This window comes from Corvus hawaiiensis, chromosome 30 (assembly GCF_020740725.1).
Source record: "Corvus hawaiiensis isolate bCorHaw1 chromosome 30, bCorHaw1.pri.cur, whole genome shotgun sequence".
NCBI lineage: Eukaryota > Metazoa > Chordata > Aves > Passeriformes > Corvidae > Corvus > Corvus hawaiiensis.
This window is the reverse complement of record NC_063242.1, coordinates 308873-331394: the sequence shown is the minus strand read 5'-3', so window position 1 is coordinate 331394 and position 22522 is coordinate 308873. Positions and strand designations below refer to the sequence as shown.

Below are 22522 nucleotides of genomic sequence, written 5' to 3'. Positions count from 1 at the left end.
ACTTCCCCCAGTCTCATTAAGTGGCAGTGTATCAAGCGCCTTCCTAAAGTACATTTGCATTATTCACTATGTTTCTTTTAAATGAGTCTCTTGGTAAGTCCAACTAAAAGAGCCACTTAAAGATTTATATCTTCCTTTAACCAAGGTATACTAATTCTTTGTAACCCTCTACATTTGCTTCTCTGAGTAACACATAAACAAACCAGCAGAAGACCTGGCAATTTCCCCATGGAGCCATGCAGAAAATTATCTTCTCCTTCTTTTCTACTAGCTATTCAGATGATAAAGAGGATCTTTTCCTCAGAAGTGTATTTTCCTCAGGTAGTGGAATTCACCCAAGAGTCATTTGTTTTAACCACCTGTCCCACTTCCCTTAGTGTTGACTCATCCCTGGCCTCCCCATGGTAAGCCCATCTATTACAGGCTGTAAAATAGCCTGGCTTATCCTTCTCTCTGTGTGCATAAAATTTGTTGCCATACTATTTATTGTAGCTTCTCTTTCATATAAATGACCATGTCATTTTTATTGTATCAAATTGGAAGTTTTCATGGAAAACTTCTTAGAGTTCTGAGAAGGAGGGAAAGGACAGAATGAATAAGAAAGGGGATGTGAACGCAAATTGCACAGAGTGGACTGCAACTAGCAAATAAACAAGACAGGAAGTAAGGCAGGATGGGTGAACAACATTGATGAGGCTCTGAAACTGCTCAGAGATCCAATAGCAATTGATGCCAGTTTCCAGTGTTCCATCAGAGGAGCCTCCAGGGCCGAAAATAATGAGGAAAGCAGTGCTTTGCAGTAGGGCAGGAGGGGATTTGTGGTCTGGGGTCTTTTCTGCAAAGTGTCTAAGGTGAGCAGTGGGAGCCAAAAGACCAAAAAGTCTTTGTTAAAAGGCTTTTACTCGAAAGAAACCCCTAGTGAAGGCATTTTCTATTTACTGATTCTGTGCTCTGATGCTGTTATTTCATCCAGTTCTGCTGGCTTACTCTGAATTTAGACTGAGATACCTGAGAAAAGTACATGATGTAGAATCTGCAAGCAGTCATGTGAGGAAGTTTAATTTTGCAGAAGCCATGCAAGTTTAATGAGCCCAAATTTCACTTCTGAAGCAATTAATCAATGTTAGCCTTCATCCCAGCAGGGACTGTCCATGAGCAGGTGCTGCTTACATTGCAGGGACATGGCTTTCTGGTACAATATCAAACAGTGGACAGATGAAAGTAGAAGCTAATGTTGATAAGGTTATTGATGTTGTAAAAGACCCTAAATACTCAAGGTTGCTGCTCTACTGAAATAGGCAGGGGTATAGCCTCCTCTTTGACAGGCTGCAACATCAAAGAAATCAAGGGAAGTGTAGCAGTGGTAGGAAACAAAGGTGTAGTTAAGAACAAGGTGAACTGAGCCTGTTGTGTGCATTATATCCCTTGGGATCAATATTCAGACTTCATCTGTCCTTGTTTCTTGTTCTGTAAATTACCCTGCTAGAGGGACCAGTTGTAACGCACTGAGGCTAAATGACATAACAGAAAGATGAGTGGGAAACTCAAGGCAAACAGCAAGTGAAATCAGAGAGAAATAGGCTCTTCTTTATAAATTGCCTGACATGTGCCAAATGAAATGTAATGCTGACAGATGTAAAGTTACACTCCACAAAAATAAACACAAGCAGAAAACAAGTAGAATTGAGCTACAACAGAATGACTTTGACTAAGACCTTGAAGAGATGATGGTACTTGCTCAGAAAATGGTCTGAAAATAAGGGAAAGCAATTTGAAAACATGGGAGTCTTGAATTACAAAAAGTACACTGTGACATTTGATGAAATATCAACAATAGTGTGAGTCTCTAGCTCAGCCACTGTGACTCAAAACAATAAGTATATAAAAAGAGGGCAAAATTTTGTTCCTGGTTTATACAGTATTAATCTCCAACAGGCTGCTAGAGGCAATTGGCTCAGGAGATATTTTAAACGCCCCTATACCTCTGTGAAGGTGGGAAAAAATACTGGAGGCATTTGTTTCACTTGCACTGTTACCGTGGGAGATTCATGCGTTCTCATTAGCAGCCTTCTCCCTAACACAGTGGTGGGCAAGAGCACAGTTCAGACTGTGAGATCTCATGTGGACACTCACCTTTTGGCCTCTTTCTTGACACAGTGCCTGCATCTCATACTCACACCAGAACACCATTTCAGTTCTAGGGCATCACTGGCTAGATGCAGCTGTGGTTAACATCTGTCCAGTCTCAAAGTGGGGAGAGGGATGCAGAGCTGCACCATAATTCAAAATTCAGAACAAGCACTGAAGAGATACCTGATCCTTGCAGGGTGATAGAATCTCCTTGATTTTCACTTGTGCTGGCTTTCTACCTGTGTAATTCAGTTGAACCCTACAGAGCATTTCGTAAAGCCAAGCCACTTCCTCTCAATCCTGGGGCTTAGCACCTTTTGCTGTGAGTAGCTGTTTTCTTGTTTCACAAAGCAGATGGTTTCCATGCAGATCAACTTTGGCTGGGTAGGAAAACAGGGTGAGCATAGGAACGTGGCTACTTCACTTTCCTTGCCACAGGAATCCTCCCTAGATCAGCATAAGAATTTGCATTACTCTTACGTTTAAAGTTAGGTATCAGTCAAGTTTCCTTTTGTAGTCAATAAAGAGTTGAACATCCCCACACTGGGAGTCATCCTATCCTGAGGTCTAATGTAGATGAGAACTACTTACTTCTACCCATTATCTGTGAGCGAAACCCAGACAACTGATTTAAACTAAATGCCTGGATTTTGGAAGATTGACATTAAGTTTACTCAGGGCTGAGGAATCTAATGTCAAATAGGGTCAATTTCCTGTGGACTGATCTGTGGTCTTCTTGGATGGAGAGAGGTGATTTCAAAATCCCTCTAGGAAAGATTACATCCAGGTAAAGAAGGCAATTCTATTGCCAGCTTGCATAACGCACTAGACATTTTACAAGTAATGGAAATCATCTTTAAAGAGATACTTGGCCTCTGTTAGTGGAGCCATGTTTTAATGTGGAATGTCTGTACTAACATGAATTAAATTAGGGAAGTAACATCATTGTACCTGATGGGATCGTTAAAAATTACACACAGTGGAGCAATCTTAAATTGAACTCAGATCATTCATCTCTGTTCTAGTAAAAAGCACAGACAAGAGTGTGACTTTTTCATAATACCGTATTGTAATATGGTTATATGGGCAACCACTTGCTGTACTTCAGAGTCAGTGTCTTCAGCGTTATGATTATTTAATCCTTTATTCCACAGTAATTTTCTGTACTAAACTAAATTAGATCTTGTGAAAGTTGACTTCAAGTGGAACAGAGTAAAGTTGAGGAAATGCGGAGTTAGAGTCATGCAGAGCTTCACATCAGAAATTCATCAGGCAATATGGATACTGTACTTTGTATTGAAGGATTCAGAAGAAACATCTTCACAATTTGACTTCTGTTTTGCAAATTAATGTTTGGGCAATCAAACGTAAACTCCCTCTTTTCTTGTTACAGGGTAAAAACATATGACTGTGGAGAAAGAATTGCTGGCTGGTTCTCTACATTTCTTGGTCATCCATGTCGCTTGATACGACAAAGTTCAGACATGAAAAGCAAGTCACATCAGAAGAATACAAAAGGTATGTTGTCATTCTTAAAAATAAAAATAATTCTAAAAAAATCTTAAAGATTTGTGATTCCTCATGCAAAAATCAGGCTCATGGACTTCATACTGAGTATATAGGTACCCTGATAAAGGCTGAAAGAGTTATCCAGCATTGATCTAGTAGTTATGTTTATACTCAAACTGACTTTTTGCTGCCTTTCTACTTGTTAAACTTGGTGAAAATGTACAGATACACCAGTATAGGGGGAGTTACCATCATGACCATTATTTTGTCTGGAAACTCAAAGACCATTTAGAAAAATGATTGTGAAAAATCTAAGGATCAAAGAATTTATCCAGAGACTAAATTTCTTTATAAAAATAATTGAATGAAGACTGAAATTGAAAGAGGATTGAAAATGCATAGATATTGCTCTTGTAAATTGTTTTACAAATTTGGTGAAATATCAACTCTATCTCAGTTTCTAACTTCATTGCATTATTATCATTTACAGGTTTGAGGGCATTCTTGGAGTATTTCATAGTGACTGAAACCAAATGAATAAACTAGTAATGAGAATGAGTAAGAGGTCAAAGGAAAGATGAGGTGAAATTACTAATTTTTATGATGATTTTAGAATGTTGGATTGATTTTTTTAGGTCTGTCACCTGCTACACACATCTCACTCTCTCTTGTGAATGAAGCACAATACCTCCTGATAAATGTAGCAAGCATTCTGCAGCTGAAAGAACACATTTCTGCAAGGTAAGATGCTTCTGTCTCCAAATGTCTCTCAGTGATCTTGGATTCCAGAACCTTGCCTTAAGGTGCCAATGTAGGTGTTTTATGTGGAAATTTAGAGATAGTAACTTTTCAACATTCAACAAATATATAGCTACTAAACTGGTATAATTAATAATTATTTTATGATTTCTGAAAATTTGAATTAAATGCATGAGCATAATCTGTCTACCAACCATCTTTAGGAAAATTTAAATGAAATTTTTGTCAAATTATTTGGTGGAAAGATATTATTGAGAACCAGCCAAGTTCTATTTGTCAGAAGAACATGGAGAAATAGGTTTTCTCAACATAAATCATCTGGCAGGTGAAACTATAAAGTCTTACTACTGGCTGAACTACTTCCCTCCCATGGGAACGATTAAGATTTAGAATAAATATGCACAACAGAAATACTTTAAAAGTATTTTCAGGACTGGAATAATTTTATTTCTTAATTGAATTTGGCTTTACTTATACAAAAGTGGGAGATAGAAGCAGCAAATGAAACACTGAGTCAGCCCACAGTTCAAAGATAACAAACCCATTACCAACCGAATTTTCATATACTGACCATAGGAAATTGTTGTTCCTTGAATATAACTAGGCAAGGTTCAATTTCCACAGAAAATCTTCCCTCAAGGCCTCCATTATAGCTGTGCATCCCACAGCCCCAGCATTTGTCTCGGAGCCCCATTTTCCTGTCTCACAAAACTTCTCTCTTGCCTCTTCCTGGAGTCATCTTGTCTCCTCTTAGTCACCCACCAAACACATCCCCTGCATTGAAAAGTCCTGCTTTGAGTAGGAGAGGAATCTATCTATCTGTCTATCTATCTATCTATCTATCTATCTACTATCTATCTATCTATCTGCAGGAGCATATGTATATAGCTTCAGGATTTAAAACCACTGACTGAATGAAGCATCACTAGGACCACTGGAGCTTGCATTGTCTGAGGGTTTTCCTTCTTTAGGAGAAGACACTTGGGCAATTTTATTATATCATGGGAAATGTGTGTAGAAGGGGTTTGAATCAGTCCATCTCTCAGTGCTTTGACTACCCTTTCTCAGTCTTTTGAGGTTTGACTGGCTGGGTTACATCTCCTTGGGAGGGCACTTCTTGCAGACATCCCTTACTCAGACTGGGCTTTTTCCATGGTGAGACTCACTGTGGAACCTTCCAGATATGGGATTTGAGTGCAAGGATGTAGAGCAAGAAGCAGCAAGTGAGGATGAAAGAGAACAAGGAACTTCAGTAACACATTCAACCTCAGATGATCCACTGATTTTATACCTCATATCTTCCAGCACAACTAGGCTTGTAATTTCCCTTTCCTCAAAGGAAACTCCAGATGTGACCAGAGCTGCAATGGTGAGAGAAGCATCTTGCTTCCCACTCTGTAGCATGAGTTGGAAATGTCCTCCCTTCCATGCATTTTGCCATGCAGTGCCTTCTCCAGGTGCTGGAGAAATGAATTCAGATATCCTCATTCTACACTGTTACTAAATCCTGGTGTACAAACGTTCCAAATACTGAACTATCCAATGTACTTTCAAGAACTGCACTTACGGGTCTTTATTAAATATTGGAGGGTTTTTAGAAAATATTATTTAGCTTCTTGGCATGTGGGTTTGTTTTTGCTTAATGGAAACCCGCTAAGTTTTGTAAAACAATTTCAATTTTCAATTATGTTTTCATAATTTCTCTTTGTATCTTCCGTAAGTAAAAACTAGTCTTCTAGTCTGCACCTGGCTTTTGAGAGGTGATTTAAAACAGAAACAGTAATTCAATTAAAAATTAGAATACAGCATACTATTGGAGAACTACATGTACCTGCAGACATTCGTCTCTCTGGTGTTTCCATTACAGGTCACCTCTATGAAAATCCCTATGGCCTGGCCTAATGCTCATATGTTCTTGTTAGAAATATAACCCTGAAGATATAAATATTCATTTTCAGGTGTGCCTGTTAAATACAGGTAATGCATTCTTCATCACAGAGCCTACTGCTGTGAAAATCCAAAGCACCTAGGCTGACTTTGACACATTACAGTGATTTTCAAAACAGGTGCATGTTGAAATTTGCAGGATGAAGGTACCTGCCACTCCATCCAACCAATGCATGTTTTGTGGGAGGAGGAATAATGGGAATTTACTCAGATACATGTTGCCAAGTAATTACAAGCACTTCTGAGGGCTGGGGGAGGTGCAAAAGAGGTGAGGTGTTCTGGATATGAGCCTGCGCAGGTTGAAGGCAGAGACTCAGGATGGGGGCACTGCAGTCTTTGAGTTCAGCAGCAAAGGGTAGATTAGTAGAGGCTTGAAGTAGTTTTCAGCAGCTGTCTCAGGACGCTACAGGCCCAGCTCTGAGCTTACTGGGGCTTTTGATGCCCCCACCAGTACAGGCTGGGGTGGCAGGCAGTTACATTTTGCAAAACACATTTGAAACTAGAGGCTACCCAGCAGCCAAGCTCCAAGAGCCCACAGCAAAGCTGGGAAGCTCAGCAGCATAACTGAACATGTTCACAAGTAACTGCTGTGTTCCTCCTTGTTTGCATGAGCACTGGCACAATCTACGCTTCCTGTTGGCTCCCACCTCCTGCGCTCATTACAAATTGTGTCTCAGCCATGGGATTGCATGTGGGATCTTGAGGGAAAACCTTTGGCCTTGCAACTTCCAATTCCTCCTTCTACCCCCAGGCTGCTGGAGCCCTTGTGAGCACTGGGGGCTTGGTGGAGCTGGGCTTCTGAGGTTTGACTGAAAGTCTACACAGGTAGTTTATCCTTATGCTCTTTTGTCTGCTAGAGAAGATCATCTAGACTATTTTCAATAAAACCAAGCTCTTTTTTTTTTTTTACCTAACAGGCCTCCTCCGCCAAGACTGCTTGATGTGAACTTTCCCCTGTACTTTGGTTTTTTGCATGTTTTTTCTCTTTTTAACTAAAATACATTTTAAACTGTATGGCCTTACTTCTTTTTCTTTGGAAGAGAAACGCCTCTCCTCACTGCTTACCCAGGTTTCTGTCTCTGCTGCAGGATTTCATATCCCAAAGTTGTCAGACTAAAGTTGATGGAGTATCAAAAATTCTTCATGCCCTTAATAGCTAATGCAAAAAGAAGTGTTCTTCTCCACTAAAAATGGCACTGAGAGAACCCTCTTGCACATTTTACAGTGTCTCTTTTTTATTTTTTCTGGTGCTGTTCAAGTTCTCCTTTAGAAGAAGAGTGAAGAATGACAATTCAAAGATGCAGCAAGATTTCTGATATTTGTATGCAGTCTGCTTCTCTTTCTGTCTCATATACATTCTCCACACTGACACAAATCTACACTCCGGCAGTTCAAATGCTTGTAAAGAGGGGGAGCTATCACCACACAGAGATTAATTTTTTTTAAAACACCTATCATTTGGTGCAATCTGCTGCCTCCCGAAGGCAAATAATAATAATATGAGGGATATATTCTCTCATAAAATTATTTTACTGGCCTTTTTCACCTTCAGCAACTGTTGGTTTTGTCCCTTCTGACATTGCAGCATGTGCAGAATAAATTTTTATTTGGCTTTGGTTCTAGAAGCTTCTATTTTTACAACATTTAACAAGTTAAATGATTACTAACTGAAAAGATCTTTTTATTTGTTACCATTAGCCCTACATATGATAACAAATTGGGAATTTTCTCATATGCATGGTTCACCTGTCTACATGTTTTCATACCTACTTTTCCAGGTTACACCTCTGAAGAAGCCACCTAGAGGGTTACATATTATAGTTGAAAGGTTACAAATTATAGTTAAATACCCTGTGCCACTTCCATAGCCTTTGTAATAAAACTTGGTCCAGGTTATTCTGGAGAAGCACTTACTTAATCACATGAGCCACCAGATTCTTACAGCACAAACATCTAATGCAAAACCATTTAATAATTTTATTTTTTCTTTTTCTCTGTCAACTCTGTGAGACAGACTGAAGGAGCCATTGGAAACAGAGGAATTAATCCGACGTTTCCGTGCCAACATTGTCATCAGTGCACCAGAGTCCTTTGAAGAAGAAGAGTGGGCCGAGATTTCAATAGGTGCTCTGCAATTCCAGGTGTGAACTTTCCTCTCTTGTCCATGTCCCAGTCTATCACAAAGCATTTTGATTCCTGGAGACAAACCAATTTTTATAAGGCTTTGACTAGAATATGGGCAGCATGGTTTGTGCAGGTGAAATTTATGAAGTGTGTAAAAAAAAAAAGTGATGTGTCCTGTGACAAACATACTTCAATATATTTGAGAGGTGTTGACATATTTCTCCACACTTTTATTGAATTTCATAATTCATAGCATTCCTTATCTTTATCTGAACTGAATAATAATCAGGTTTTTTGAGGCAGAGTTTACAGCACATATTTAGCCAGCACGTCAGCAGAGAACACTCACTGTTAAGCACAGTAGTCCAAATGTAACCTCACATTGCTGCACATCAAGCAAGTGATTGCCAAAAGACTGGGCATGAACACAAGTGAACACTCATGGTCTATTGCCCTCTGTTGTATACATCTTATCCTAATCTCCACTCAAGGAACGTTTCTAATTCTAGCCTGGTAGGGTTTTTTGGTGTGTTGTGCTTCATATTATAGTCAACAATACAATGTCCCTTGTACTTCAAGGAAAACGCTGAAGAGTTAGACCTTGTTTGCAAATACATTCTTTTAAGAAAAACTCTCAACAAAGAATCTCTAGAAACTACACATGAAACCTAAGGGAATGATGCACACATGTATTACATGTTCTGCTGAATTTGTCTGACCTTGAGGTATGAAATATGTATTTGAAGATGCTTTGCCTAGGATGTGAAAGTGGCTTATTCATTGTTTTCTTAGAGATTATAATTAAGGTGTGAATAACAGAAATGCCAAGGTCAAACCTAGAAGTTGTGATAGACATCACTCCTATTTTTTTCTGGTCAGCACAGTGTAAGAAACTTTTTCAGAAGGGTGGAATATATTACTTATCTGCTCTCTTCTTATGTGTACTTTGATCAGTAAGCTGCCATATGATTTACAGAAAACTGAGGAAAAATTCCTATAAGTAAGAAACAAGGAACACAAAGGACAAAATCCTTGGTGTATAGCTTGTTAGAGGCTGGAGTTACACTGGGGAGCTCAGCTGAGGTTCCTGTTGATAAGTTACTGTAAAACAGTAAAATAAAAAGGCATTCCTGGCATCGATATACTTTAGGAATACAAGGCTAAAATAGAAAAGCTTATGCAACTTATATTGTCTTTCCCCATCTCTGCTAAGTCCTTCTTCAGACAGTGATATAGTAACAGTAGAAATTATGTTAATGCTCCTTGATGCCATGAAAATGGTAGAAGCTGTTGAACAAAGTAATATTTCCTTCTCTGTCTTGTTGTTCTTTTAATTAAAAAAAAAATTAAAGCTGTGGAAAATAATTTTCTAAAAGAGCTGATGTATGTTGTTGATGACTACACTGAAGAGTTATACAAGCAGTTCTAGATGCATCTCAAAAACCTGAAATATCCCTTCAGATCAGCACATAAAATGTTTGAAGTGTACAGCTTATTTATTTGCCCTATTTGACATTTATGACACATTTTACCAAAGTAGAATGTGTGTACTGGGATACTGTAAGACTTAATTTCTGTAATGTAGAGCTTTGCTAAAGTTAGTGAAGCAGTGTTAAGTGAAAGTGCAATATGTCATCCTTCTCCATTTTAAAGCTCTAAGAATAACTTTGTTGCAGGGTTTTTTTACCCCTAGCAACACACCTTAGTTCAAACAACAATTAACTTTAAGAACAATTAACATCATATGTAATAGATGATAGAGGATGAATTGTTTCTTCTGATTAATAAACTTGTATATGTAAATATTTTACATTCTGATTATCTAAAAGTGCCATGCATATAAGAAAGATATAGTGCATTTCAGCTGCGCTAAAACAGTCCCAAAAAAATCCTCCTTGGGTTGAATCCTGAGGCACTGGCTTAATTTTGTATTCAGTTCTTTGGGCAAGCAGCCCTGCTAACCCACAGAAGAAGGGAAGCCAACCGGAAATACAAATATGTAAATGTCTGGTATTTCTCAGATTCTGTCTCTGAGAAAGTTTTCCTTAAAAAAAGAAAAAAGTGAATTAAAAATTCAGTGAGGCTTTTGCAAGTAGACCTACTACATTAGGTGAACAGACCTGACCTTTTACATAATGAAAGCTTGAAACACCACAGGAAAAGTATGCAAAAGGTATGTGTTTAAGATATGATTATGGTCAGAATCTTGTACTGTTCAGTGTCGTACTGCTTTGATAAACAGCCATGAACTTTCTTTAACTAAAATTTCAGGTTGTGGGTCCATGTAGCAGATGTCAAATAATCTGCATTGATCAACAGTCTGGGGAACGAAACAAAGAAATTCTGCAGTCCCTGTCTGCTGCCAGAGGTAGAAAGGTTAGTACAGTACTTCAAAATAGCTGTAATGAAAGATGTAGTGACTTTATTGCATGGGTAGTGAAATACCTGCTGAGAGAATATTCACAGTTAAGTTGTTGTGCTAATTGCTACCATCTGAATTTTTTCTGTAGAAAGAGGGTGCACTTACAACCCAGATATGACATGGTTTATTTCCATAAAAAGCTCAGTATGTTTTTTATTCAGAAATGGACTATTAATATGCATTATTTTTAACTGTGCTTGCTTCTATTCAGTATGCACTTATTTACAGTGTGTTTATTTTGTTCTTAAAAACACAACCTGATGCACTGATGTCTTTTAAGAAAAGAAATATGCAGAAAAATCCAAAAGTGCTTGGAATTATGCAGTTGGCTTCTAAGACTACATTTTATTCTTACCCTGGGAAACTAGTTATCAGGAAAAACAGAGCAGATGTGAATATAGTCAAAGTGGAGAGTAATTGCTTAAGAAAATGACTGGAGAGAAAGTGTGAAATACAGGTGTTTATTTGAGGTCCTGCTTCCTAAGGTTGCACTGCTTCTTGAAACTGAGAGTGCTCAGATGATGGCTAGACAGTACAGCATCCCAAAAGCTCCACAAATCTCATCATACATATTTATTTAGCTGAAAATCCTTTTTCAAAATTCATTGCTTCCTGTTAGTTAAGCTTCTGTTGTTAAAGTGTCTCAGGCAGTCAGGGCTCGGGAGCCTCGCCAGTACCAAACACCGGGCACAGGGCTGGCCCAGAACAATAACAAATAGGCTCAAAATCATTCACCCAGACAATGCACAAACAAGTTACAAATACTGCATTCTATGTTTGGACAAAAAAATAAATAAATAAATAAATAGATTCGTCTCGGTGACTCATTAAACAAACAAAGGGCTTTCTTTTCGTTGGCTGTTATCCTTGGTGAGTAGCTCCTCTGGCTCCGTGTCCGAGCCAGCCCAGTGCAGTGAGCTGGGGAGAGGCGCAGGCAGGGCCGGCTGTCGAGGCACGGCTTCTCCTGACCTGAGGTGACTTAGGGTTGCACAGCAGGCTCTGCTCCAGGTCACCGCAGTACATGAGCCTTTGGGAGATGAGCTTCTGGCCACGGTAGGTAGCTTGAGGACAGGGGCCCTTTCCCGGTAATGGTGAGCCACAGCTTGAGCATCTGGGACAGTTCAGAGCACATTTGGGCACTCTGGGCAAGAATGCTCCCTGCCACATGGGGCGTAGGAAGCAGAGGACTTTTTCTGCCCATATGGGTTTTACTGGGTTATAACTTGGAACCTCTGTAGAGAGAAAGCACTCTGTACTCAAGGAGAAAATAGCAACAAAACCTTACTCGAGATACAGATTCTCAGGCGAGGCAAAGCATCTTCTGCATGTTTCCCACAGCAAAGATGAGCTCCTCTTTCACTCTGATTAATTCAGCAATGAAGAGATTTTCTTGACACACTGCTAGAACCAAGTGACTCGTTCAAACAGGACTAAGGCAAAGAGAGCAATCCAGCCTCTCGAGAAGAAGCTGGCGTCGGATGAAAGCCGCCCGGCGAGGCGAGGCAGGCGCTGCCGATCACCGCGGGGGAGTGCTCTGTCTCCCTCAGCTGTGCGCCGATATTCACGCTGCAAACACAGGGGCATTCAGCCTTTTTTATTTTTCCCAGCCTTCAGCGCTGCTGGCAGATGGGATCTTGTGAGCATGCCCTGCTCTGCATAAGGGCGAGTCCTCTGGGTTAGCTGACAGCTGAAAGGGAGAGTTTGAACTGGTGGCTTTGCCTGGGCTGGTCTGAGAAGACCTCCGAGTCCATGCCGCCTGCAGGTCACCTCTGTGGTGATGGGCACCAGCTGACTATCAATGAGCAGCACCCAGGAAGGACTATGGCATTTTCAGTGTGCTCAGCAGACCTAGCAGAGGACATTGATCCAAACCTTTCACAGCTCACAGTGGGGAGAGAAAAAGAACGTTGAGTTCATGTGACTGTGTTAAATTGCAGAGCTAATCCTTTGGTGACTCATATCTCTACCATGTGCTTTTCTGATAAGGAGTCATCTAATGGACTTCATTCTCTTTTTTTTTTTTTTTAATCAGATGCAGATTCAGTGAAGGAATTTAGCAATGTTTTCTCCCATCTGTCAATAATCTGATTCAAACTACAAAAGCAACTATTGCGGAAAAATAAGATTTAAGATAATTTCCCAGTTTTTTTGAAAAGCTGCTGTAGCTAGTTGTTTGCCAAAACATTAAAGATACTGCATGTAGAAAAGAGTGCCAGATATTAATATTTACCATTTTGTTTTGATATTTTCCAAGAACATCAACCTGAAAAAAATTACATTGAAATTCATCAAACAAGTAGCCCAAATAGCAGCACTGCCAATGAACTTCAATAATGAGCTAAATAATGTAAGGCTTGTAAAAAGTAGCTCGATATTTATTTCTGAAATCCTGTTTTTCTCCATTCCTCTGAGACTCTGAGAATTTTTTTTTTACCCAAATTGAAAGATTGAGCCTTTGTATAGACGGATTGCAGCTGAAAGTCAGAACCAGCTACTGTAACTAGCCACACAAGCAATTTGCATGTTTCCTGATAAATGTAAAGCATGGTGCTGAGGCCTTGCCAGCTGCTTTTTATGAAACCTTTTATGTCACTGTTTGACATAAAATGCAAGCACCTCTACAAAGTGAACTTGAGCTCTGCTTTCTGAAGAAACACTCACTAAGGATTCCTTCCGTAATTTTTGCCTGGAAAAGAAAGATGAGCTCTCCTCGTGTGACAGAGTGCTCTCTGTTACTGCAGGAGATTAGGAAAGACTAGATAACTACATTAAGCAAATGGCCACATGCTGTTTCACATGCCTCACCACCTGATGCAAAACACACATGGCTGGCAAGGGGAAAACACTGAATTCTTGCCTCTCTTTGGTGTTTTGCAGATGCCGTTTAGCGCTAATGATAGCGGAAGCCCTGTGGGTAGATTTGCAGCGTTGCTATAAGCTGGGACTTGCTGTCAAGGCAGCAAAGGGAATTATTGCATTAGCAGTCTGCCCTGGTCTAAATGTATGGATAGCAGCACATCAAGGGAAATCCATTATGTTTGAACATGCCTTCATACGCTAAAAGGCTTGTGTTTTTTCCTGGGGGCTGTTGATCCTCCTTTATGTATCTCATTGTGCCTTGGGAGAGCTTCCTTTTGTGCGGAATTAGATGCTGTGCCTTTGTATTGCTTACTGGAGCGTTAGCAAAGATAGCAAATGACCTTTCATATCTGATGCATCATTATCATTATTTTCATAGTAATGCAGGGCTTTACACCATGCAATGCTTTTCATTCAAATATCTGGAACATTGGAGAACAGTGATTGTTGTAATTAATAGACCTCTGAAATAATACGGTTCTCTTTTCTCATTGGTGGCTGAACTGGAAAATGCATTTATTTAAGGTAGAGCAAAGAAATATCAGTTCTTAAGAAAGCATTCTATAGTCCAGATATTTTCAACAGAACGATATGAGGTTTTATTGCCACCAACTTAAAAATTTCCCTTTTTCCAATAAAAAAAATCAGTGTGTCAAAAGTGAGTACTTCCACTCTCCTATTTTTAAGGCTTTAAGTTTTGGTAAATCTAAAGCTAATAAAACATTCTTGCATTTAAAAAAAAAATCAATTTTAATAATTGCATCTCCCAAATCTTTGGATGAGAGGGAGGTTATGTTATTGTGTGAATAAATGATCAGACCTGGACAGGTAAATTTATCTGCTGGGCTATGGCAGCTGAGAGCTACATCTAGGGGCAAAATCCAGAACTCATCCATCCAAAGCTAAGTATTAGCATGCAGTATGATTTATGTGCTTGTTACACATTCTAGCAGGGTATTTTCCTACCAAGTTCTAGTCTGTGTTAACTGATTCTTTGGGAACTGTAGCTCGAAGGCGTCTCAGCTCAGGCCTTTGTCAGATGCAGCCCCTCAGGTTTCTATCTTACAAAAGGGAATAGTGCACACAGGGTATTTCTCTGTCAGTGAATTTCTGAGCAGAGCATATTACTGTTGAACCAGTAAATGAACTTGAAACAACATGCAAGAATGACAGCATTTCATAGCTCCTCCTGTGAGTGTGATGACTATCATATGATTCACTGTTGGCAAGAATAGGTATGTTTTCTCTATTTCTCCCAGCAGTGAAGTGGTCTGCTTTTTCCTAATCAAGAAGCTTTAAATTTTTTGTCCCTCTAACATTTTACAGTGATGGGAGGAGTCTCTACTGCCAGGTAAAGCCACAGAGCTTGCAGTCCTGCACTCCCTGCCCAGTTCTCAGTGTGTTCTGGGAAGATTATATGCAGAATAAAATGCCCTTGAAGTCAGGAAAAGGTAGCAGCAGCAGTGAGAGATTATGCAGTTCACTGTAATAACTCTGCATCTGAAAGCCTCATTTTTCATCAGAAATGTGAGAAGGGCTTATTTCTACATTTTATCTTTCTCTGGAAACAGAGCTGAAGTGGCAGATGCAGCTTTTGTGGTTGCTTGGCAGGGGTGTGTGTATGATTGCTATTATCAGTACTTGCTGAGTCATTATTTGTAATTATTGAAAAAACAGGGAAATTTACTTAAAAGATGTTAAATCCACTGCTGGCAATCACAGGCTAAATTTTGGTTTTAAGAACATTCACAAAAAAAAAGAGGTCGGCAATTCCAAGCAGGCATTAGTACTAAAATATGTGTAGCATCAGTATATCATCACCTTGGAAACTCCTTAGGCATTACTGAAACTCCTCACTGAAAAAAACACTGATACTTTAGATTCCCAATTGGAGAAGGAAAATATTAAGGAGCAGCATTAAAACAGTATTTGAGATCTCCTAAAGACAAGATCTATTCAAACATGCATTTTCTTAAATAATTCTGAATGTTTTAAGGTGCATCCAAAAAAAAAAAACAAAACCTGCTAAATAATTTGAAATAACAAAAACTGATAAATTAAGTTCTTCAGAGTGAGCAATCTGCCCAGATTTATTTTAGTCTCATTTTAAGATACATCAAGATGACAATACAGTAAATATAAATAAAAACTTCTCATGCATCAAATAAGCTCACTTACATGGAAGAATTGAAGAATTATAAAATTCTTTCCTGTGTGAAATGTGGTGTATCATGAACTAATATTAATTTTACAATTTTTTTTATATTGCCTGATTTTTTAAAAAAACAAAATCATGGCAACTGTCATTTTTGCATCAGGGTATAGGAAGTGAATCCAGGTTATTACCCACAAGGCTGAAGAATACATCATTAATGCCAATAGAGAAACTTGTCAATGAATGAGAGAAAAGCAAAAATGGAAAAATAAGACTACGTGCTTTAATATTTTAAATGAAACAGTCACTGACACCATTATGGCATCATGGCTGATCCAACACAGTCTCTGTGCTGGAGGGTTGGCATCTTACAATGCTGCAGTCATTCCTCGACATTAAATATTGAACCCTGACCATAAGGATATACCCTGTGTCCACTGAGTGTTGACACCATTATAGCCACTGGTACCCAAAAAGTGTCAGCAATAGGACAAGCCTGATAGGTCCAGCTCATGCCCTCTACGTGGGATGTGCCAGTGAGATGAAGGAATAGCAGAGGTAGCCAAAAATACCTAAGCCTAGGGCCCATTTTTGTCAATGATGTTTAGGATTACGAATGAAACAGAAACACCCAAATTCAGAGTCTGAGGCCATGTTTGGACAGATTTCTGCTTTACAGCTTCTCTCTTATTTAGGAGTAGGGCTCAGTCTTATCTCTCATGAATTCTTCAAAGACTAAAAGCTGTTCTGTGTTACCTCAATGCTGCATCTTTATTTAATTATTCAGGGCAAGAATAGGAGAAAACATACTGCCTTCATATTTAGGCTGTGAAATATGCTCACTTAAATTCACCTAACAGATTTTTTTTTATTTATTGCAATTCTTTTTACTCACTGTTTTTTAAACCTGCTCTAAATGTAATTCACTCAATTTCAGGATCATTGATCTGAACAATGGCAGTAAATGTAATCAGGAAATAGAGAAGGATAATAGAATTTTGTTTTCGAGTAATTTCATTTGCTTTTTTATTTACTTTACACTTTAGAACGGCTTGTATGTTTTGGCTGTAGTCTATGAAAGCAAAATACTTTTTTTTGAAACCTGAAAAAAGAGACAAGAAGATTAGTATTGGTTTTCCAAGGTCCTCAGTTTAATGAGCAGACTTTCTGAGGTCTAAAAATCAGTTATCAATTTAACATGGTCTTCAATGTTCCTTTTTTTCCTACTTTGCATTTTTTTTTTTTATTAATTATTATCTAATTCTTTGGAAAATACTCTCATGAGATGACAAGTCTTTTTCTTCCATATTTCTAAATTCTCCGTGGCTGGAAAACAAAACCACAAAACCTCACCAGTCTCTTCCTGTGACATTTCCAGATCACACCCACAGCTGTAACATTCAACTGATTGAGATCAAGATCTCACATAAGAATGCAGACACTCACATCAGGTTTTTGGTGCCTGTGAGGGTTGCATGGTCAGTGGGGAAAGTGGATATTCCATTCTTCTTTTCTTTATTACTCAGAATCACAAAGACATATTCTAAGTATTTCTAATATCTATGCAGGATGGGTCCATGGATAATGCCACTTAACAAGTGGGAGCAATAATAAAACAAACTTTCTGAATATTTTCTGTAAAGCATACTAAAGCATTCATAAAAACAAATGAAGGGAAACTCGCAGAGGCTTGACAGAATAAATTTCTGTTAACAAAGCAAATAATTCTTGGTAGAAGATGCAAGACTTCCTCGCTGTTGGAACATACCAGTGTTCCCATCCTGCAAAGCCATTGTTTGTGACAATGCATTAACTGTATTTGTCAAGGAGCCAGAGCAGTCATTAAATAACAAGATTGTGAGAGAGTGTAAATTGCATATATGATATTATGGAGCTCATGGTGAAATACTGTGTTATTTATCCACTTACTTAAGCTATTCTTCTTGAATAGCATGGCATTAGCTTTTGTTTACCAGTCTGTTATAACTAATGAGTTAAGAATGTTCTTAATTACATGGACATAGTACATACCTCCTTATTCTTAAAGCAGTATTGTTCTTCTAAATGTATCTGGGTTGTGAGATCCTCTATAGATTTGATTACCCTAACATGTGTTACATCTTAATACATATTTTGGTTTTTTTCAGACAAACTTTGGCATATACCTGATGAACCAGCCCTTGCACTCATCCTTTTCAGATATTTTATCAGTTGAGTCTCAAGTGCTTCCAGTGCTGAAGGAGAATACAGAAATTCAGCCTCCGACATCCAGTGAAGAAAAATGTTCAGGATAGATTCTCTGGAGATGAAATTTTTATGCAAGTACAGGGAAAAGTCAGTTACTAAAAAAAAACACGAAAAAGCTTCCCCTCATTTGCTTCTGGTAATTTTCTATTTGCTGTAAATGTTATCAGATGGCAAAACTGTTGATAATTATAGCTCACCTACATGTTTTTGCTTGTGATTAGGTTGCAGCAGCTATAACTCTATTTTGCACAATTGCTTCAGGGTGCAACAGGTTTGATCAAGTTTTACTGGTGGATGACTCCCAAAACAAGCCCAACTTTGTTGTCAGAAAGCCACATCTCAATGAAAGAAAGTAAACACAATAATACACTACTTCCTTCTGCTGCTTTGTCAAAACCCCAATTAGGAGAGAGGATGCAAGACATATTTTAGAAACAATGTGGGTGGGAAGAGAACAGTGGGAGAGTGGCATGAGAGTAGCAGTGCATTCAGCTTTTCCAAAAGGAAACTGATGGTGATGTGTAGACAGTCTGAAAGCAATGGAGAAGAGGGAATTATTGGGAAATCTGTCTTCCCCTTTGGAAGTGGTGTGTGGGGATGCCAACAAGGCACAAAGATAATGAAGATTCAGGATGCCATTTGCAAAACACATTCCCTGTGAAGGAATTCCATCCATTTGTTCTCAACTTCTTTCTCTTCCATTTGTTACTTTTCCATCTGATTTATTTTATGCAATGTCTTCCCTGGGATGTTTTGTGTGATGGTGTCCCTGCCTATGAAAGGGGAGTTGGAGCTCAATGATCTTTAGGGTCCCTTCCAGCCCAAGCTGATTCCATGAGTTCCACACTCTTGTTTCCTTATATATTTGTGGATGCTGACACATTATTTCTAATTAGATATTTTTCAAGTAATACAGTCATTTCCTATACAAACTTTGTTTATCCTCAGCAATCTCTAATGGCTGCTTAAGGGAACTCTTGAAAGTTTGGATGTTTCTCCATCGTGAACAGGTCAAAATATTCTTTTTTCTTATCTCTTTGTTCATTTCATAATGCCCTTCTTAAAAGGCTGTTGGAAGCTCCTAAACAAGATTCATGCCTTCTGATTTCTGAGAGAAAATGTCTAAAACCTATGACTTAGTCTGAAATATCAATTATTGTGAAAATTACAAAAAATAAAGGAAGCCACAGAGCGAAAAAAAAAAAAAAAACAACAAACCCACATGGAAAGTCTATGTAAATCAAGATTGAATACATTGAGGCCAGGTGTTTTATGACCCTCAACATGTGTCCAGCTAGCTATGGGATGATTTCATACTTACAGGAAGTCCTTCTGGAAGAAGAAATTCTCCTAGATTGGCTGCTCTATTTCCACCTGGGAAGTGAAATTTTGACCCTGCTAAAACCACCATCAAAACTCTCATCCAATGTGATTTAGATCTTCCTTGGGGCAATTTTGGCTCCACCTGTGTGAAAGGGCTTCTGGCTGAAGCAATGCTTGAGTTTTTTGAGCATATCCCTGGAGACAGGCTTTGTGAAAGAGTTGGTAAAACAGAAAGGGGAGCAACTACCACAGAGCAGCAGAGAATGGGAAAAAGGAAGCTCATCACCCAGTGCACAAATCAGAATTCAAAAATGCTCTTTCTTCTTTTTCTTTTTCCCTATTTCCCCCCCCCTTTTTTTTTTTTTAATGTATAATATTTTATTTTTTCTTTTGTTCTTTTGAAGAACTGGTTTTACTTCAGCTGGAACAGTCTCTCAGCAAAGCTTTGTAATGGAAATGAGAAGAAACATTATCTGTTTCTTACAATCTGCCATAAAATACATGTAAAGAGAGAAGTTTTTCATATGTATGTAAACTGAGAATCAGTTTTGACAGTTGTGCCTTCCACTTCAGAGCCCAAGGTCTGCTCCTTGATGTCTGCTTTGAAAAGCAGGGGGTTTATCTCTCTAATAGTCAATTATCTGAGGTTGTAATGAGCAGGCTTTTTGGAACCTTGAAAAGCAGTTTCCTGGTATGTAAATCTCTCAACTGCTTCACTCTTTGCCTTTCTGTTATGCAGAGCATTGCTTTGTTGGGTAGAAAGCCAGCAGCTCTGGCAGTTTTAATATGAAGAGACCTGTTGTATGCTGACCTTCAGGTGATCTCTGGTCTTCTGCTCTGTCCTCTTCACCTCACCACTGTGTCATTTGTTTAAAATGGCACAGAAGTTAGAAAAGGAAATTGAAAGCAACATCAACAAGCTCTGTTTCACTTGTTATTGCATTTAGTACAAAATAAGTCACTTTGGTACACAGTGGCTTGACAAATACTGTTTGTGAATATCCATAATGCAATGTATAATAACTATGGATGAGAGGATTTGAACTTTAAAAATGTCATGCTTGGTCATTTTGACCTATTATTTACAGTCAATTACACATTCTCTCTGCTGTGGCTTAGAAATATTAGATCAAGAATAATTTTGCCATTTTACAGGGGGAAAATAAAGATTTTCTCTGATGTATGAACATATTCATTAGTACAGCCTGTGCATTTCCTGGAAGGAACATCCTTGCGGTAAGGTGATAGGAAATGTCACAACGCTTCAGATTGATGGAAGATACATAAGGAATCTTTCAGCTCAACAAAGGATCATATTTCCCTTCTAGTAAGTGGAGTGTTCCTGCCACCACTGATACGTCTTTCCATCAATGAAGACAAATTCTTCTCAGTGCCAAAACTCTCTGGAAAATCTTGAAGTATGAAGAGTTGCTTTTAAGTGGCATGCACTGTAAGTTTGTAAAAAGAACATCCCTCCCATAAAGTGAAAAAATAATTCAAAGGAAGAAGGAATTTAACATAGCGCAACCCCAAGGACTGCCAATACAAAAGGGGCATAAACACTTTGACACACTATACAGAAAAAATTTTGATGATCTATAGGGTTTTATTTCTTAACCTTCCAAATATATAGAAAATAAGACCATTTCATATGAATGCAGGCTCTTTGATCTAAATACTCCAATTACTGCAAAATTAAATCTTCGGAATAATTGCAGATATGTGTCTGCCTTATACGGATAATAAATGTACTTAATACAGTATTTCCAGAGTGCTGTATGTGGAAAGTCCTCTATATATTTGAAAACCAAATCCTTATTTACTTGCAATGAATTATTCAGACACATTCCATTCTCTGGGAGACTTAGCTCCTTCTCACATCTCAAGGTAGAAATGGTGACTATTACAAGCTCTAATAATAGCCAGGAGGCTGAAATCACAAAACAGAAATCGGCATTTTTAGGAGAAGTTTCTGAGCTCTGTGTTTTCTGATATGACTAAAATATTTCAAATACAGTTTATGATTTATATACTTTCAATGGTGCCCTTCAAAGTATGGTAAAAATTTTAGGTCATCTTTCTGTCAAAATTACACTCAATCAAAATGAAGGACTGCATAAAAGATGTGATTATTCTTCATAAATTGTAGAGATTATGCTATGCAAGTCTTCTTCCATCTTGTTTTTAACTTTCTTGGAAATTAAACCAATAAAACACATATGTTTGATGTGTCTGCTGGTGATGGTTGCATTCCTGACCTTCGAGCTCATGAGGTGCTCAATTCTGCTTGGAGGCATTGTTGGGCTCATGGATGAGTATGTGGCTCAGGACTGAAGGGATGTCTCATCACTGCTGGGTTTCACAGGTGAGGTGTTCCCTCCATCTGTGTAGCCACATGCCAGTTAGCTGCACACCCAAGCCCTGCACAAAATGAGCTCATAATCACTGGTTTCCTTTAAAATATGTACAGTCAGTCCTGTTGAAGCAATCTCTGTTATCCAGAGGTTGGAGCTTTCACCAAGGGTGAGATGGTGAGGGAAGAGATGGTTTATTTCCCTCTCCTTTGCCTGGAGAGATCCAACACTGTTTTTCCCCACTGTTTAACCCATCACTCAGCAGGGGAGACTAAACAGGGTGGTGTGTGTAGGAATCTCGGGGAAGGCTTGTCCCTCCCTTCTCAAGAGGTTTACCTGGAAATGATCTGTGACTCACAGGGCCAGCAAGAGACAGACACGAGCACAGTGAGGCAGTATCCACACGTGACTTTGAGCTACTTGTTCATGCATTTTTTGATTCGCTGAGTGTGGGAGGGGAAGCAGAGCAGGACTCTGTAACCCAACAGGTAGGTCACTCCCGTGGAGGTGAAATGTGGGTACATTCCTGTCTCTCTATTATGCAGCTGTCATGAGGCAACTGCTTGGGAAAAACATAGGCACAGCCCCCAGAGAGGGGAGAAGGCAGAGTGCCCCTCTCCACTGGGCATTGCGAGACAATGGGTTTGCAGAGGCAGCCTTGTCTCCTTCCTCTGGCCATCAGTGTTTAAGTAC

General features: G+C 38.9%; 1 protein-coding gene across 4 annotated transcripts in view; it reads left to right on the top strand.

Moving 5' to 3' along the window:
• MOCOS (molybdenum cofactor sulfurase) overlaps positions 1–21702 on the top strand; it is a 213961-nt gene extending 192259 nt beyond the window's left edge. Inside the window, exons 11-15 of one of the 4 annotated variants that reach the window (XR_007200437.1) lie at positions 3524–3648; positions 4275–4380; positions 6266–6375; positions 7097–7666; positions 8360–8445. Coding sequence is in view for 1 of the 4 variants with exons in the window: in XM_048289500.1 (XP_048145457.1) it covers positions 3524–3648; positions 4275–4380; positions 8360–8486; positions 10741–10845; positions 18053–18199 (610 nt within the window). In the remaining 3 variants the exon portion in view is untranslated. Of the gene's footprint in view, positions 1–3523; positions 3649–4274; positions 4381–6265; positions 7667–8359; positions 8487–10740; positions 10846–18052 lie in introns of those variants that run through there. The other 3 variants (XR_007200438.1, XM_048289500.1, XR_007200436.1) reach the window with 3 other exon arrangements.
• The last annotated feature ends 820 nt before the right edge of the window (positions 21703–22522 follow it).